We start from the raw sequence: 16,641 nt of genomic DNA on the forward strand, positions 1-16,641 counted from the left end.
CTACACCATTGTCCACCTGATCATTCATGAGGCAATCGCTCGTCACAACCAATCTATTCGATTGATAGCCTTTGACATTCATTATTTTGCTAGTTCGTCCTTCTCTCAGTATCTTGACCTCAAAGTTAATCGGAGTTCCGATTTCTCCCGGTGAGAGGAAGTAAGTGTGTACCGAAGATGGCTTGGCATTAGCGAACAACTCAGCCGACAAGAGGGACAGCGATACCAGATGACCGCCGAATGCGGGATAAGAAGGAAAAGGCGACCACAACTCTGATGCGATAAAGGTATTGTCATCGTGTTTTATCAAATCAAAAAGCGGCATGTAGACGGGGTAATATTTTTTTATTAAATTAGCTGTGATACCATTATAAAAACAGGAGGCGCATTGAACATATATTGATGAGGCATGCTAACGAACCGCTACTCCTCTACTTTTTACATGTTGGGATAGTGTTCCTCCATGTTTATCAACCGGTAGTGCATCGTGTTACGAGTGCAGTACTTTTGGCGTTTTTTATGGAACTACGTTCTTTGATTGCCTCACATACCACACCACCCAAACGAACACGTTTTTCTAATTTGCAGGAAGTTTGTATTGCAGCCACTAACCTTTGGCACCAAGAAAAATGAACGTTTTAATCCGTGCGACAGCTGAGCACGCATTTTTGCTGCAGCAGAAAGGCATGCACCAACTATAAAAATGATCTCTACGCACGAATCATGACCTGTGTGCAACTCTCTACCTAGAAGCAGTATGATGAACCATTCCCATTGGTGTGGAAAGCCATATTCGGTTTTACATATAATTTTTGATAAGCATTCTGAAATGCATTCGCCATTCGTCTCACTCTGTGCGCGTCCATAAAAATATCACGCGGTGTTCCTCTCATTCTTTCCACAAAATGAGCGTTTTCTCCCGTAAGAACAATCCAACATTTCCATTTTTGATGCGCTACAAGAGGAACAGGTGTCGATACGCATTTTATTAACGCGGTCTATTCAACTTGTATGATCAGCAACGACAATTTTCTAAGATAGCAGAGGTATTACAATAAAACTCACACTTCTGGAATCGCTTGTCATGCATCTACTGGTGCATACCAACCGCAAAAATATCGCACTCGATCCACGAACAACGCGCACATTATTTTTTGTCCATACACCTCGTCTTCTCACAGCAGGAAACAACCTTTCATCCACGTTTTGTTTGTTTAATGTTGTACCTGTGCGATATCTCCTATATGAATGGGTTGTTCAGCCCTTGCAAACCGCAATAACACGTCACATCAAGGACAAGCACATCCATGGAAGATCATCACCGCATCTCAGTTACCAATCAATGTGCCAATCCATCTTGTAGTCTCGTTACAGCCATGTCCTTTTCTCTACGTGTGGTGCATCGTGCGCTCAAAAATACGCCAATTCCATTTCTGAAGAAGAACCACGCTATAAATGCCTTCCTACCCGCTAACCGTCATTTTTTTACCCAAAATACGTTTATTGCCTCTTTGCACAACATCACAATGCTATTCTCACTGTAATCAGTCGGAGAATAAACCACATGGGCTTAGCTCAAAAGAGTGACTCTGACAAACCGAAAAGTTCTTAAACCTAACTTTAATAGAATTATAGCTCTTGTTTGACAGCCTCGACCTTCTCCTTGATCTCGCTCTTAACATCCTCAATCTTCTTCTCAAGCTCCTTCTTCTCAGCCTCATCCTTGAGATCCTTCTCGGACACGTTCTGTCCAGTCTTGGTGAGATCAACATTCAATGAGCCGTTTGTTTTGATAAAATTAGTGAAATCCTCCTCCGTTCTGCTGAACTCCTTGTACTCGACCGGTTCATCCTTGCCTGCCGCGTATAACATTATCGTGGGGAACGCCTTGATGTTCACATCAGGTACGTCGTTCTCGTACAGATTAATGTATCCTACCTTCACCTTGCTGTTGTCCCTTGTTCTCTCAGCAAGTTTCTCGATCGTGGGCAAAAGCGAGATGCAGTGTGGACACGTCTCGGATCCGTATACAATAAAGACATCGCGCTTCTCATCACGCACAAAGTCATTATGCGTGGTACCAACAACCTTTATGAGATCCTTCTGCTCTTGAGGAACAGGCTCAGAACGAACAAAAGGCATCAAAAGGCCTTTCTCGTAATCGCTTAAAAACTGTGTGAGATTATCTTTGGTCACGTTCACCAGTCTGTGTTTCTTTCCTTCAACCAAGTGAACGAGAGCGGGCATCTGCTCCTCGTTGACTTTGAAGTGGTTCAGATCGGTCCTTCCCGGGATGTACTTCAGCATGCCGAACTTGTACTTGTCTCGCAGATCTGTCGCAATAGATTTGAGCTCATCCTTGAGTTGCTTGTCTTGCGAACCGGTGTAGAAGATGTAAAATGCAGGCAATTTGCTCTCATCGATGTGCCGTATACCCTCTGAGGTCAAGACAGATAGAACGGGTGCCATAACGGTACCGAATGAATGGTCCAACTTTGTTCTGTAGCTCATATTCTCAGTGGCATTGTATGCGTACACACCCGGATATGTGACATTGAGGCTCTTTGCCAATTTCTTATCGTTTGACATGAAATACGGGATGTCGTCCTCCATTACTTTCATGATCTGCTGCTTCTGCTCGTTCGTGATCTGATCGGCAAAGAAAACGAAGAAAGTTTTCTTGCCCGCTTCGATCTGCTCAATGGTAGACTCGTCCTTCTTCTTCTCCAGATCGGCGGCAATTTTCGTCAGCTTCGCATTTGAAATTTCCAATCGTGCTTTAAAACACTCTGTCATTTCAAGTACATCCTCCTTCTCAACCTGTATAGCAAGTCCTTTGTCCTCGATAACGGGCTTTTCATCGTTCGTCCGTTTGACATCTGCCGTATCCCTGAGGCTGTTCATCTCCTCATCGGAGAAGTCTCCCCTCACCGCCACACGCGCCATTACCAGCGATATGAATGCAAGTACCAACATTTTTCTCATCATGCAGGGGTTCATCCGTTTTTATTTATATTTTTTTCTTTTAATTTATGCGAGCATCAATTAATTAAAAAGGTGTCCCTGCATTGGTGCACCGCAACTTTTTCAATGTTTTTCACGTTTTTATCGCAAAAACACGAGCGCACTGCTGGCACACTCCTTCAACTATTCTCTTGCTACACCTTAAAGTCGTCAAACAGCCCTTTCAAGCACTACTCACACCAAAAACATTTATTCCACACCTTCTTCATGTGCCAAGGCATATCGCTCCGCGCAGTTAATGCTTTATGCAAACAAATTCGCTTAAATATCTTCAAACTACGCATAAACAAGTTCAATACTAGCATGACATGATCAACGTGCGAATACTACTGTTCCAAAACACAACCATGTTTGTGCATTCTACTATGCTACACTAAAACGCATAAGTTGCACACTGCTACATTCCTCGGAGTGTTCGCGTCTCCCTTGCAAATAACAAATTCAGCTACTATTTCTTTTTTCCGTCTCTTGGCGATACGCGCATTCATTCATCAAAATTTACTGTTCCATGCAGATGTGTGCTCAATGCCCTTTCGCTTCCTCCTCTGTCACAGGATGTACAAGAAATGCTATCCGATTTACCATACATTCCCTTTTTAGCCCAAGCAACCACGCATTATGCCGTATTCGTTGTAAAAACTTTTAATCAAACACGTGGCTCGAATCCACGAGCACCGCATTATTTTCTTGTTCATAATACGCACCACACATGCATCATTTCTTCGTTCCGGTACGGTTCTCGGCAAAGATTGAGCACTTGCTTGGAAAGAGCACGTAGCAAAATGTGAGTTGCGTTATCTGCGGCAACAAAAGAATAAAAATAAATTAATGCGGAGTAAGAGAGTGATGGAAACGTGGAAAAGAGTTTTTGCCTTGGAAATCGGTTTAATCATCACCTCACAATCACAACAAGTGGGCAAATTTCTTGGTGTGCTAAGCACCCGCCTTTAGCTCACGGTTCAAAATAAGTATTACAAGCGGAAACACACCAACACAATAATTTATTTCTTTGTGAAGCACGAATTGATTGACAATTAAATTTGATTGATGCTCAAGGAAATTATTCGTGCATCTAGCATGGAGGAGAACCGGTAATAAGGCTTTAAGTACCTATCACCAGTGATATTACTTGATCATACGATGCGTAACTGCCGATTCTTTCTTTTGATAGATGATCCTAATTTCCGATTACGAATTAATTCATAACCCATCCCAAAAAATGCATTTGCAGCAGAAAACATTTAGCGAACTGCTGGCACGATAATCGTTCAAGAAATGTTCTAAAAAATGAGAGGATAAGCAGCAGGTAAATTTACTGCTGTTGCAAGAAGATGCTCTATTTGCTGTCAGCATGGAAAGCTGATTATTCAAACGATGTTAACAGCGAAAAACTGCTTTATGCCCTTTTCTTCTGGCTATCGCTCACTTATCACACCACCAGCCGCACAATTTATCTAAATTTCTCATCCTCAAGCTAAAAACTCAATTTAATCTATTAAATTAAGGAATTTAAGGGTATCAAATGAGTAAGGGCTGGAAGTAATGTGTGTACAACGTTGGAATAAAATGATACCGTTGTGATTGCGTATTTGTGATATAAAATGTTATTTTTTATCATTTTATTTTAGTATTTTTATTTTAGTATTTTATTTTTATTTTGTATTTTAGTGTTTTAATTTTAGTGTTTTTCATCATTTTATTTTGCTCTATTTTCAATTCGCCTCAATCATTTATGCCCTATACCCTCCTTTAATTCTCTCGTTTTGTTTATTCCAAATCAAATAACCAATACAAACACGATTCTCATCTTTCCAATTAATTTTTAATTAAAAATACAGATCAACAGCATCTCACAAATAGCCTGTTCCTCACAAAATCGACTTTCGGTACACACACGTATCGTTTTCGCTGCTACTTCTCCCAGCACATATCGCGTACTTTTCATGTTTGCCCATACCGTGCCGTGTTTTGTCCGCAAACGTGTTGTGGTTGTGTTTTTGATTTCATACAAAAATTTATTACCCATATATTATCAACAATGCAGCACAACAATACTTTTAACAAGAAAACAAATAATTCTAATGAAAACAAAGGTAAACGGAACGGTGGTACGAGGAGCGTACACGCACGGCCGAACAGAAATAACGAGGAAAATAGTAAACAGGTACAAAACGAGCACTTGGACACGAATGGAACTAAAGTGCTAAAAAAATGGTAATAATACTGCGAGTACTGATGGTGGAGCAGCGAAAAGAGAGGTGAGTGACGGGTTATTCGGCGAAAAAATGAACGGAGCACGCGAAGAAGTGAATGGTATGCCCGTAGATGAAGAAGTGAATGACAGCACCATTCTCAATGAAACTATGCATAATAATATTTTGCGTAATCAGATTATGCATGGTGATCGTTCTAGAACAGAATTAAGAAATATAGAAAGTATAAATAGAAGCGGGCGCATCGATGAAAGGGTGTGTCTGAAGGTACGTGAAAGGGTGGTTCAGACTAAAACAGGGGATGGCAACCAGAATAAAACAGGGGACGATGCGGGTGGTTTATGTTATGAAGAGAGCGTTGATCCAAACGATAAGGGAAATAAGAATGGAGGAACCGAGAGGAAGGAGTGCGATGAGGGAACAAATAGGAAGAATACGAGACGAACAGCTAATAACAGAATAGGTGATAATAAACCGTTTTACGGTAACAGAGGCGGATACGCGGATGACGTACGCGATAACAGGGGCAGATATGATAGGGATGCGAGGAACAAGGGGAGTGGTTTAGATGAAAGTAGGAGAAAATATGACAGGAGCAGATGCTATGATGATGGTGTAAATTATAGTGATGGAAGTGCAGTGAGAAATACACGGCCATACAACGGTACGGACGGGCTGTCTGGTGGTAGAAGGGATGATACACGAAACGTAAAGGACGAGCATTTACACGGGTGCAAAAGTACGATGGATAGTTCATCTCTGGTCAATGATGGGGGGCGTAAGCCGAGGGATCGAAAGCCTTTTGTCGGCAGGGATGGAAGGAACGTAAACAGCAGATCGGAAATGGTTTCATCATCAAGTGGTGAGCGGGAAGGGACTGAAGCAGAGTATGGAACAATGGGAAGCACAAGCAAAGCAAGAAGTGACGAGTTGATCATGAACAAGGAAAGAGATTCGCAAATTGGTGGAAATACTGAGGTAGAACCCGGTAATTTTAAGAGAAATGTTAGTGAAACAGGAGAAGGTACGGGGGACACTGCTACGCTCTCAACGAGCACTTTTACATCGAGTTTGACCGACAGCCTGTCAAATAACGATGTGCCGACCAAATCAACGGAACAGAACCACAAAAACAGGATGATGAGGAAACTGTTCAAGAACCTGCAACTGGCCGAAGAGAAGTACGGCATCGATGTTCTAAAGGAGTACAAAAACATAAAAAGAAGCGATGATGTGAACGAGTTCAAGGAAATGACGTGGGATAGCCTGGGACTGGACAAGCGCATTATACAAGCACTAGACAGCTTGGGGTACAAGTATCCCTCACCGGTGCAGAAGCAGGTTCTGAGCACCAGCAGGAACAACCTTGTGGTCAGAGCAAAGAACGGAACGGGCAAGACGCTGGCGTACTTGCTTCCCATACTGAACAGCATTTTAAAATCGGAAGAGAACGAAAAGGTAAAAACGATTATTTTGGTTCCTACACGAGAACTTGCCATGCAGGTGGCAAAGGTGGCCAAAAGATTGGCAACACATTTTGATAAAAGCGCAGTTTTGATGCCATCGTACGGCGGATCGAATCTGTACGAGGACATAATACGAATCAAGGCCGGTATTGACGGCATCATAAGCACGCCTGGGCGTATTTTAGATCTGATAGAGCGGCAGGTGCTGCTGTTGGGCAGTGTAAACGATGTGATACTGGATGAAGCGGACAAGCTCCTATCGTTGGAGTACAAAGATACTTTGCGAAAGATACTGCGCAACATAAATTACAGAAAGAGCGTTTACAATCTAAGACTGTTCTCGGCAACGTTTCCTCTGCCTGTGAACGATTTTGTAGAGCGCAACATGAAGAACGTGCTGTTCATCAATCTGATGAAGGAGAGCTGTCTCTTGGCACTCAAGCAGTTCTACTGCTGTGTCAAAACGGAGTATAAGTTGCACTGCCTCATCACATTGCTACGCAAGGTGAAATACACACAAACAATCATTTTCTGTAATAGAACCAAAACAGCAGAACTGCTTGCCTATAGAATTACTGAACTGGGGTATTCGTGCTACTTCTTATCCGGTAAAATGACACAAGACGAGCGGAACACCATATTCTACTCGTTCACCAACCTAAAGATAAACATTTTGGTGTCCACCGATCTGACAACGCGTGGCATAGATGTGCCAGGCATTAACCTTGTTATAAATTTTGATTGGCCCAGAACAATAGAAAGCTACCTGCACAGGATAGGACGGGCGGGTAGGTTCGGAACTAAGGGTATCAGCATTAGCTTGGTAGGTGATGATGAGAGAAAGGAGGTTGTAAGGGTGGAGAGTGCTCTGAGCTGTGAGTTGTTGCCAGTGAGTGATCCAAGCTTTAACGAGTATTGCCGATGAGTGATCGGTTTTGTGGATGAGGATGAAGTAAAGGTGTTTTTATTTAGGTGGTTGTACGGTTGTGATAGGATTAGAGGGTTGTGATAGGATTGTACGTTGTAATAGGATTAGAGGGTTGTGATAGGATTGTACGTTGTGATAGGATTGTACGGTTGTGATAGGATTGTACGTTGTGATAGGATTGTACGGTTGTGATAGGATTGTACGGTTGTGATAGGATTGTACGGTTGTGATAGGATTGTACGGTTGTGATAGGATTGTACGGGGTTAGAGGATGGTATGGCATGGCTGATGTGGTATGTAATGCCGGTATTGGTTTTATACCAGGTATGGCATTGCACGAGATGGGCCGTACTAACGCAACCTTTGTTAATGGCACATTGATGAGATTAGTACGATATAAAAGGATACAGCGGTGTATTCCTGATCGCGATGCACAGCCTAATTTATCAAGCACACGTCACAACCTGCCTGGTGATAGATTAAGGTACAGCTTAGGTTTTTTACAAATGTACCATTCATAGCGAAAAGAATTTAATTCAGCGGCTCGCATACTTTACGTACCCACCAAGCGCTAGACAAGTGAATTATTGGTCAAGTATCGGTGAAGTACCCCAGAAATAGAACCGCAGCATTAATTAGCAGTGATGCGCGAGATAAATGCTAACATCACTGCTCCTCATAGAAATTAATATGAGGAGCGTTCCACCACTGATTACGTACCACCATGCCAACAGTAGCAACGTATCGTACCGAGTGGTGCTACATCGTGCGCACACCACCACTACACCAAAACAAATCATGTTTCATCCTCCGTTATAAACTCTCACCGCACAAACAAACCAATGATAACTCACTGCTCAATCACAACCAACATATTTACATTTGCCTTAAATATCTACCAACTGGCAGTGATACTTGCCAAGACGTACTACCGCTCAATTGTGATGACACCCCGTATGAAGGTATGTGCGTGTATGCACGTTGTTTATAACGTACTATCCGGTGTGTATGCTTTGTGTAGTGTGGTGATGGTTTGTTATGATGGGTTGTATTTTTTGAGGTACTGCTGTGAATATGTGCAGATGGTGATTGTGTTGTTGGTAGTTGAGGTGGGAAAGGAGAAGAGGGTTTTGGGAGAGAGAGGGATGAGTGGTAGTGTGGGAGGGGTGAGTGGTGGTCTGGGAGGGGTGAGTGGTGGTGTGGGAGGGGTGAGTGGTGGTCTGGGAAGAAATGTGAAGAAGAGCAAAGGTGTTAAAAATAGCAAAGGTGTTAAGAAGGGCATGAAAAGAGGATTGAAACAAAGTGATCAGCATTTAAAACAGAGTGGAGAGGTAGAACGTGGTGAGAACGCAAAGGATGATCAAGAATTGGTTATAAAGGTTGAAGGGAGGGCAAATAATGGAGAAGAAGCAATTGATGAGATCAAGGATGTGGTAGTTGATAGAACGGGCGGAGATGAAAATGTAAAGAGGATGCACCGTGAGGATGCGGAACGAGTGGTGGTACCGGGTACAGAGGAGGATGATGCAAGAATGGGCACTGCATTTGAGGACGGTATCAGCGCAATTAACAATTTTACGACCGAATCGTACGGTGTTGGCATTAGGAACGCGTTTACTGGTGGTGCTCACCGTTTTGATGGCACTACGTACGACAGCACGTACAGGAACAGCTCTGCACCCCATCATCACCCTGCACCGTACCGCACTGCACGTGCATCTACAACCGATCTACCACTCATACCGCTAACCTTCACCACAACAACATCCGTTCTGCTAAGCATTGCATGCATTTACTTCAAAAACTTACCAACGCTGCTCAACGTGGTCGCCAGCACACTCATCACATGCAACCTTTTATTCTTCCTGCTTCTCAACTGTGTGTACCGTGCCAGTGCTATGAATGCGCTCTCTACCGTGCTGTTCATCATTGCTGAGGTACTCAGTACTTTCATACAGGTCAAGGTGCTTAGAAAAAGCATCTTTCTTGATATCCTTACCTGCACTAACGTGTTTGCTATGGTAACACAGTTCAAGAGCGTTGAGCACGTGCTGTTTAGTGGATCGGAGAGAATACCGTTTTATACCGCGTTGATGCCTGAGAACTATGATGACTCGGCCCGTGGAAAGTAGAACGGTATTATCTTGTTAGAAAATGAGAAGGGGCATTGATGGAAGGGTTTGAGGGGGTATGTGGAATAGATAGGGCATTGATGGAAGGGTTTGAGGGGGTATGTGGAATAGATAGGGCATTGATGGAAGGGTTTGAGGGGGTATGTGGAATAGATAGGGCATTGATGGAAGGGTTTGAGGGGGTATGTGATACTATGACGGAGAATGAGGGTTAGAAAATAGGAACGATTTACTACGCTAGAGGATGCTAGGTTAGGGAATTAAACCGTTCACCAGCACGATAAAGAACAGCTTACGTTTGGGTTGGAGCAGAGGATAGCAAGGAGAGCTATCGCTGCATGCCAAGACCTGCTGGACCGTAGTAGAACTAAAACACGTTTTATGACGTTGATGGACCGCAGCACGATATAAGCACGGTTGCACAGTTCAAATACTGTGGAGAGTGGGGCACTACCGCGTCATAAAACGTAAATAGCACGGTGCTGTCAATTCCGCACTGGAAATAATTATTTGATGAAAAGAACGTACAAACCACTGGCAACACACCAAACGGCAGGTAAACCATGCTAATCACCGCTCTTTACACACAAACACGCCCTTAACATCTCCTAAACACACCACCTCATCATCAAAAACGTATGCCTGCATTTCGCCGTCCTCAACCTGCACCATTTCAAACCGATCACTCGCAAACATCGATCTATCGATGTGTACAAGGAAGGTGTGCGTGTAGACATCAAAAGGTACTTCACTGTTGCACTGCTCGGCATGTGCCCTGCTCATGTTCGTACCTACGTTTGTACCGCAGTTCATGCCAACGCTACGGCTCACATCCTTACGGCTGTGCTTTTCTGCTTGCTTCGCCCGCTGTGTCGTAACATGTGGGATAGCTGCCAATAAACGTTCTTTGTCCACCCCTTCATCCTCGTGCTGTTCCAACAGCGGTTCATCCTCGTTTTTACGCACCTTTGGTTCGAATACCATTTTAAGTTTTCCTCCACGTGTTCTTTCGCTCATGGGTGGTAAAAAGCTGCCCCTTATAAGGCACAAATATTTTTGTTCTACCACGGCGGGTACAAAACCTTGGCAGCGTGGCACCACGATGAGTGCATCCTAACAGGGCATTCAATTTAGGGGAATACTGCTGTGTTGGTGTATGTTTAAGGAGAAATGAACGGATGCGTATTCATGCTTTGGACATGGCAAGGTAGTGGTGTACGATCATTGTGCGGGTTCCTTCTTGCGTTGTGAGGGGACCAAAATTGGAGCGGTTCAAGTGCAAGAACTCGTTGTGCTTAGGATCGCATAATTTGTGAACAACGGTTTTGCTAAGCAGGGCTGTTGGTCTGAGTTGGTGCTTTTAATGTTACGGTGAAGAAGAAGTTGCGTGTTGGAATGAAGGGCAGTACCGGGAGAGCCTTAAGATTGGAGTGATTTGTAGGTTATTATCACAAGATGTGAGCATTAGTGCAAAGAAAGAAACGATCTACGTTCTACTCCATCTACGTTCTACCCCCTTTCTAACCACTCCAATCATTACTTACGAATCGTTCTGCTCCAAACCACTAATATTTATTTCACCACCCCAATCCCATCCCATGGACAAAGTAACAGGCACCTACAGCGCGCTGCTATCAGCAATTTCAAACTTTAAAAACCGTAACATACGTGCATACTTCAAAAGGAAGGCGTTTGACGAGTACCTGGAGTGTGTGAACGGTGTACGGCCGGTTGAGAAATATTTGAAGGACAATGCGGAGTTGAAGGGAGTGATGGACCGGCAGAGTGTTATCTACAATTATTATGAGGAGTAGGATGGAATGAGTGCATTAAATTAGATTTATGGACTGTTGCGTTTTTGTGGGTGGTACGGTGTGAATTGTTTTTGGCTCTCTGTGGTGCAGATTGTGATTATTTGCTGAGCTTTTATGCACTGCTATTTTATATTTTTATGCTACGTTGTATTTTGCTAGTGTAATTGTTCTTTATTCTTCTTGTTATTCAAAAACATGCGCAAATATTCTTCTTGTTGTTCAATCGCTCCCTTTCCTTTATTTTCTCTTCTCCTCTTCTCCTCTTCTCCTCTTCTCCTCTTCTCCTCTTCTCCTCTTCTCCTCTTCTCCTCTTCTCCTCTTCTCCTCTTCTCCTCTTCTCCTCTTCTCCTCTTCTCCTCTTCTCCTCTTCTCCTCTTCTCCTCTTCTCCTCTTCTCCTCTTCTCCTCTTCTCCTCTTCTCCTCTTCTCCTCTTCCTTTCTCTCCTTCCTTATTTTTTGTTACACACACCACAGTTCGCTCCTCGCACTGCCACACCCCCGATCAAACGCAATTTATTTCCAATTTTTTCCATCCCCATGGACACCCTCGGCCAAAACGCTATAAACGCGGGCAAGTCGTACGTAAACACCCGCATGCACACTTTTGCACCATCCATCCTCCGTCCATACTTCAAAGTGTCACCAAACTACGTGCTATCACGCATCCTTCTCCTGCTCTTTCCGTTCAGCACCTCACGATGGACCCTGTTCTCGCCGGACCTGTACGTGCCATTCGTATCGTACCAGTCCTTTCTGCTGGTCAAAGCGCTGTGCATCAAAAACAACAAACTGTTCGCGTATTACTTCACCAAAACGGTGGTGATTGAAGCACTGGTCATTGTTTTTGTGAAGGCGCTGTCTTTCTTCCTGGACATTGAGGTTATGGTGGTTAACTTGCTGGCAGTTTCGTTCCACAAGTACCTTGTGATGATGGTTGGGCTTGTCTGCGGTGCGATGAAGGTCTTTGTGTTCAGGATTGTTTGGCTGTACCTGATGGTTGCGCTCTTCGTGTTTTTTTGCCGGGGATTTAAATTTGTGATTGGATCGTGCGGTGTGAGAAGGAAGAGCGTGTATTTTTTGATGTTTGTGGTGTTTTTGGAGTGCTGTTACGTTGTTCTGTTGAGTTGACGGGTGAAGATGCTGCGATGAGAGGAAGAGTGGTAAAATAATAAAATGTAATTCTAAAAAATGGTGCAGGTACAGGCTCTATCCCATCGCAGATTGATCTGCAATAGGTGCTCACGCTATCAAATCGTTTTTCTGGTGAGGCTCTTTTCGTACCGTGCTCACACCTGCTGCTTTAATTACATTCAGCATTTTATCGCAGCTCACATTCACTCAGATAACGCTCTGGGATGGCGAATGCACCGCACGATATTTCGAGCACCGATAAAATGTAGTTTTTGGTGGCAGATAAGCGAGCACTCATTCGATGAATGAATGAATGAATGCCCGTAAAAATACGTATCGGTGCAGCTGAATGTCATTAAATTTACGTATCGTTGCCATAAATACTTAGAGGTGCAACATTCAACTCAAATTATGATTTATAATTCTCAGCAACAGCAAACTTGAAGTAAATAGCATCATCTACAAACAGCAACACGGCACGAATACCCCAGGATTACATAACCGCAATATTTTTGTGTTGTTAAACTGCAAAACTATAAATTTATGAAAAAGTTTTACCCCTGCGACGTCTGTACTTATCAGAATCATTTGTACAGTTCTTTCGCATTCCAAGTTCGTCTGAACTTGTACCCGACAGGGCCGGGATGACGAAACATGGTTACTGCAGGCTTGGACGATGACAGATGATTTGTCCTGTGCGGTGTCTTTCTGACTGGTCTTGTAAATAAATATTATTTGTTGACGTGTTTTGTGCACCGATCTTTTGTGCATTCTTTCTGGTTGACCTGGGCATTTCATTGCGGCTTTGAGTCCATGGTAGTTGGTGGTTGTCCGGCATGACAACGGACACGTATTGTTGTACGGCCATAATTCATGGTTCTTGCCTGCATGTGCTCGCTGGTCATCCTTGTAGAGCCCGGTACGTTGCACTGCGATTTAATCAACACGTTTTTGCATAAATGCACATTTCTTATTCATTCGATCAATTGCAGGGCTGCTCTGCGATTTGTAGCAAAATGTCTTTGATTGGGTAGCACAGCACATGCTATCGCTTATCAAGCGCAGCATTCGTTCAAATCTTCTCTTCTCATTGAAAAGAGTTATCCTAAGCAAGAAGTGTAAGTCTACCGAATAAATAATCGTAAGATCACAACTAAATACGAACTTTTGAACCATAACTGCTGCTTGAGGTGCTACTTGGTATGTTCTGATGGCATTTACATTGCATGCTAAGGAGATGGGCTGGTACTTCAGGACCGCAGGTCTCCAACCAGCAACAAATTCACGAACACTAGCCGATTTTAATTATTTGAACTTAAAAGCTTTGCACGCATGCATCTATCGTTCATTGCCTCTTTGTTTATGAGATGCAATCAACTTAACTATCATATCCGAACATACAACGAAGGCCTCATGCTCGTCCAATTCAAGCCTCATAGTTTTCGCCAATTCCAAACTTTCTTTCTCGCTGTCCACGAGTATTTTAAACAGCCTGAACCGATCAGACTCGTCGTAGTGCATGATAAACAAATTGAACTGCTTCGTGTTATCCGGCACGTCCTGCAGTATAAAATCAATCATACGGTCAATACGGCAGATTGTAAAGTTTCTGAATATCTTTGAAGCAATTCTTACCAGCAGAGTTTGCTTAGGAAGTATTTTTTGGCGTTGAATATCGCTATGGAATATACGGCACTCAGCAACCTTGCGGTAGTCTTTCACAAACGCTCGCAAAAACTTTTTGTAGTACGATTTATCGTTTGTGTTAGCGCTTAGGTTCCGTAACTCATCTTTTGACTCGAGTGCATCGAATTCGTACATAGGATAAGATACGTTGTCCTCGTCATTTAGTTTCACTGATGCAAGCGAACAGAAACACGAACCTATTGTTCCATCCATAAATTCATCTCTGGGAAGGTCTAAAGCATTAGCATACACCACTTCGGCAAGGTCGGTATATGCACGGTTGGCAGCACCAAGCAAAACGTACAATGCTGATATGGTAAGCATTATAAGAACGAGTGCGGATGCTGTGGATGCAATGCAAAATGTTTTGGTAGTTCTCTTCATACAGCTCAATATTTCTTTTTATTTATACTTTTTATACGAAAATACTACTTTTGACTTGAAAGGCCCTTTAAATGACAGATGATCACCTGTCATTATTAAAAATTTTTATCGTTGATACACTGCTCATCATTCATGAGCAATGAGCGTGGTGATTTGATATGAAAGCCTGTGCTTGGTATGATAGCAGGTTTATAGCACGGTTCTTGAATTATGGCAACGATACGAACAGAAAGGAGAAGCATTGTGCATCAAAGGATTTAACATGTGTTAAAGGCACGGTTCTTGAATTATGGCAACGATACGAACAGAAAGGAGAAGCGTTGTGCATCAAAGGATTTAACATATGTTAAAGGATCGTTTTACAATGGCACACTCGGACACAGCAACCGTACTGCATGCACCAAAATGCTTGTACTTGGTTTCGCAGATGCCGTATTACTTGGCAGGTAGTTTTTGTACTCCTTACGGTGTGTGGTATTCACCACCAAAAAATTGTGTTTTGATCGTTGATAGGATCGTTTGCCCATTAAAATATTATCCTTCGTTGATAAAACCATTTATGGTGGTTACCACATCTTTTTTTCAAATGAATTTATTCAAAATTTCTTATTTGATGCGATTGCCCCTTCAAATACTTTGATCAGAATCAGCTGCGTTCTCTTGTGCACTACCGTCCTGCTCACCATCCATTTTGAGATCTTTGTTCAAATTCGTTGGTTTTTCCTCTTCCCTAAACGACAGCGCCAGCATTTTTACGATAATATCCATGTAAATTGTTGTCGCCTCTCTTTCATCCGATTTTATTTTGTGAGTGTCCTGAAACACCGAAGTTTCGTTGTTTTCATCAACCAAGAATTTGTGGACACTAAGAAGGCCCGGCTCGTAGCACATGACAAATGCGTTGTACTGCTTCGGCTTTTCTGGGACCCTTGCGCCCAAAAAACCGAACAGACTGTCAATCTTACATACGGTATAGTTTTTAAAGAGCCTTGCTGCCAGTCGAACCAAACAGTCCTGTCGTTGAACTATTTTCTGCTCTGCCATTTGGTCCAACGGAATAAACACGTTCTCCGGTTCATTTTCCTCCCACTTTACGCATCTGCGAATCAACTCTTGGTAGTACACCTCGGCGCACTTGGTCTTGTCAGCGTTCTTTTCCGCTTTTTGGTAGTTTTTCCTGTTAACGAGACACTGAAGTATGATGATCGGCTCATCTCGCGCAGCCCTCTGTGATGTAAGGATCATGTAGTTGTCAGTTATTTTCTTTGCTATGTTCGTGCCATCACCGATAGCACTCATAAAATAGGATTGCATGGACTCATAGCGGTCCATGTATGCGTGGTTAGTGGTTTTAAGCAGATACCAAGAGAACAGAACCGGTCCAAATATGAGAATACTGCCCAGTGGTATTGCTATGGCCAATATACTAAGACATGATTTCTTCATGTTCTACAAAATGTGTTTGTATTTATACTTTTGCTTTTCGATAATCATTTTGCGGCTGATTATTTTCCAGAAATGAATGATTAAGGAGAATTTTTAACTTTGGTTCTGAAATACGCGAATGCTTGACCTGTGCCCGATTCCGCTGCTAAAGGCCGTTCTAGCTTTAAGCTCACAACGCAGCCCTGTGCCATCAAAATTGTTACGCGGAGTGGTTGTGCGTACGCGCCACTGCAACAAAATCAAACGGTACCGATCAAAGAAACCATTCCGCTGTAATTTATTCTGACATCTCACCGTGATATACCGCCCAAGCATCGATCACAATGCGTAATTAGCTAATTAAATCATTTAAAAATTTTTGCGAGCGCACCACTGAAAATGCAGGAATATCTCCGTCACCATACACCCAAAAAAGGAA

General features: G+C 43.0%; 8 protein-coding genes across 8 annotated transcripts; 3 read left to right on the top strand and 5 right to left on the bottom strand.

Moving 5' to 3' along the window:
• Positions 1–325, bottom strand: VCUG_01934 (acyl-CoA thioesterase II; the record flags this gene model as incomplete). The annotated part of the gene is made up of 1 exon (XM_008076757.1): positions 1–325. A coding segment is annotated over one exon (325 nt), but the record flags the coding sequence as incomplete, so codon positions are not given.
• A 2-nt stretch (positions 326–327) lies between these two features.
• Positions 328–3,135, bottom strand: VCUG_01935 (uncharacterized protein). Its single transcript, XM_008076758.1, has one exon. It carries the CDS (start codon positions 2,998–3,000, stop codon positions 1,630–1,632), a length of 1,371 nt encoding a protein of 456 aa, XP_008074949.1. The 5' UTR covers positions 3,001–3,135; the 3' UTR covers positions 328–1,629.
• Positions 3,136–5,064: 1,929 nt separating this feature from the next.
• VCUG_01936 (uncharacterized protein) lies at positions 5,065–7,784 on the top strand. Its single transcript, XM_008076759.1, has one exon. The coding sequence runs from the start codon at positions 5,310–5,312 to the stop codon at positions 7,626–7,628; it is 2,319 nt and encodes a 772-aa protein (XP_008074950.1). The 5' UTR covers positions 5,065–5,309; the 3' UTR covers positions 7,629–7,784.
• Positions 7,785–8,473: 689 nt separating this feature from the next.
• VCUG_01937 (uncharacterized protein) lies at positions 8,474–9,763 on the top strand (the record flags this gene model as incomplete). The annotated part of the gene is made up of 1 exon (XM_008076760.1): positions 8,474–9,763. One exon carries the CDS (start codon positions 8,474–8,476, stop codon positions 9,761–9,763), a length of 1,290 nt encoding a protein of 429 aa, XP_008074951.1.
• Positions 9,764–9,886: 123 nt separating this feature from the next.
• On the bottom strand, positions 9,887–11,256 carry VCUG_01938 (uncharacterized protein). The gene has a single exon (XM_008076761.1). The coding sequence runs from the start codon at positions 10,778–10,780 to the stop codon at positions 10,334–10,336; it is 447 nt and encodes a 148-aa protein (XP_008074952.1). The 5' UTR covers positions 10,781–11,256; the 3' UTR covers positions 9,887–10,333.
• Positions 11,257–12,113: 857 nt separating this feature from the next.
• On the top strand, positions 12,114–12,742 carry VCUG_01939 (uncharacterized protein; the record flags this gene model as incomplete). Its single annotated transcript, XM_008076762.1, has 1 exon — positions 12,114–12,742. The coding sequence occupies one exon, from the start codon at positions 12,114–12,116 to the stop codon at positions 12,702–12,704; it is 591 nt and encodes a 196-aa protein (XP_008074953.1). The 3' UTR covers positions 12,705–12,742.
• A 1,303-nt stretch (positions 12,743–14,045) lies between these two features.
• VCUG_01940 (uncharacterized protein) lies at positions 14,046–14,777 on the bottom strand (the record flags this gene model as incomplete). The annotated part of the gene is made up of 1 exon (XM_008076763.1): positions 14,046–14,777. One exon carries the CDS (start codon positions 14,775–14,777, stop codon positions 14,046–14,048), a length of 732 nt encoding a protein of 243 aa, XP_008074954.1.
• Positions 14,778–15,403: 626 nt separating this feature from the next.
• On the bottom strand, positions 15,404–16,223 carry VCUG_01941 (uncharacterized protein; the record flags this gene model as incomplete). Its single annotated transcript, XM_008076764.1, has 1 exon — positions 15,404–16,223. The coding sequence occupies one exon, from the start codon at positions 16,221–16,223 to the stop codon at positions 15,405–15,407; it is 819 nt and encodes a 272-aa protein (XP_008074955.1). The 3' UTR covers position 15,404.
• Between the last annotated feature and the right edge of the window lie 418 nt (positions 16,224–16,641).

Source organism: Vavraia culicis (genome assembly GCF_000192795.1).
Source record: "Vavraia culicis subsp. floridensis unplaced genomic scaffold supercont1.37, whole genome shotgun sequence".
NCBI lineage: Eukaryota > Fungi > Microsporidia > Pleistophoridae > Vavraia > Vavraia culicis.

Excerpts from the sequence above, each read along its gene's own strand:
- VCUG_01936 (XM_008076759.1), top strand. The coding sequence starts at position 5,310 with ATGAACGGAGCACGCGAAGAAGTGAATGGTATGCCCGTAGATGAAGAA.
- VCUG_01935 (XM_008076758.1), bottom strand. The coding sequence starts at position 3,000 with ATGAACCCCTGCATGATGAGAAAAATGTTGGTACTTGCATTCATATCG.
- VCUG_01938 (XM_008076761.1), bottom strand. The coding sequence starts at position 10,780 with ATGAGCGAAAGAACACGTGGAGGAAAACTTAAAATGGTATTCGAACCA.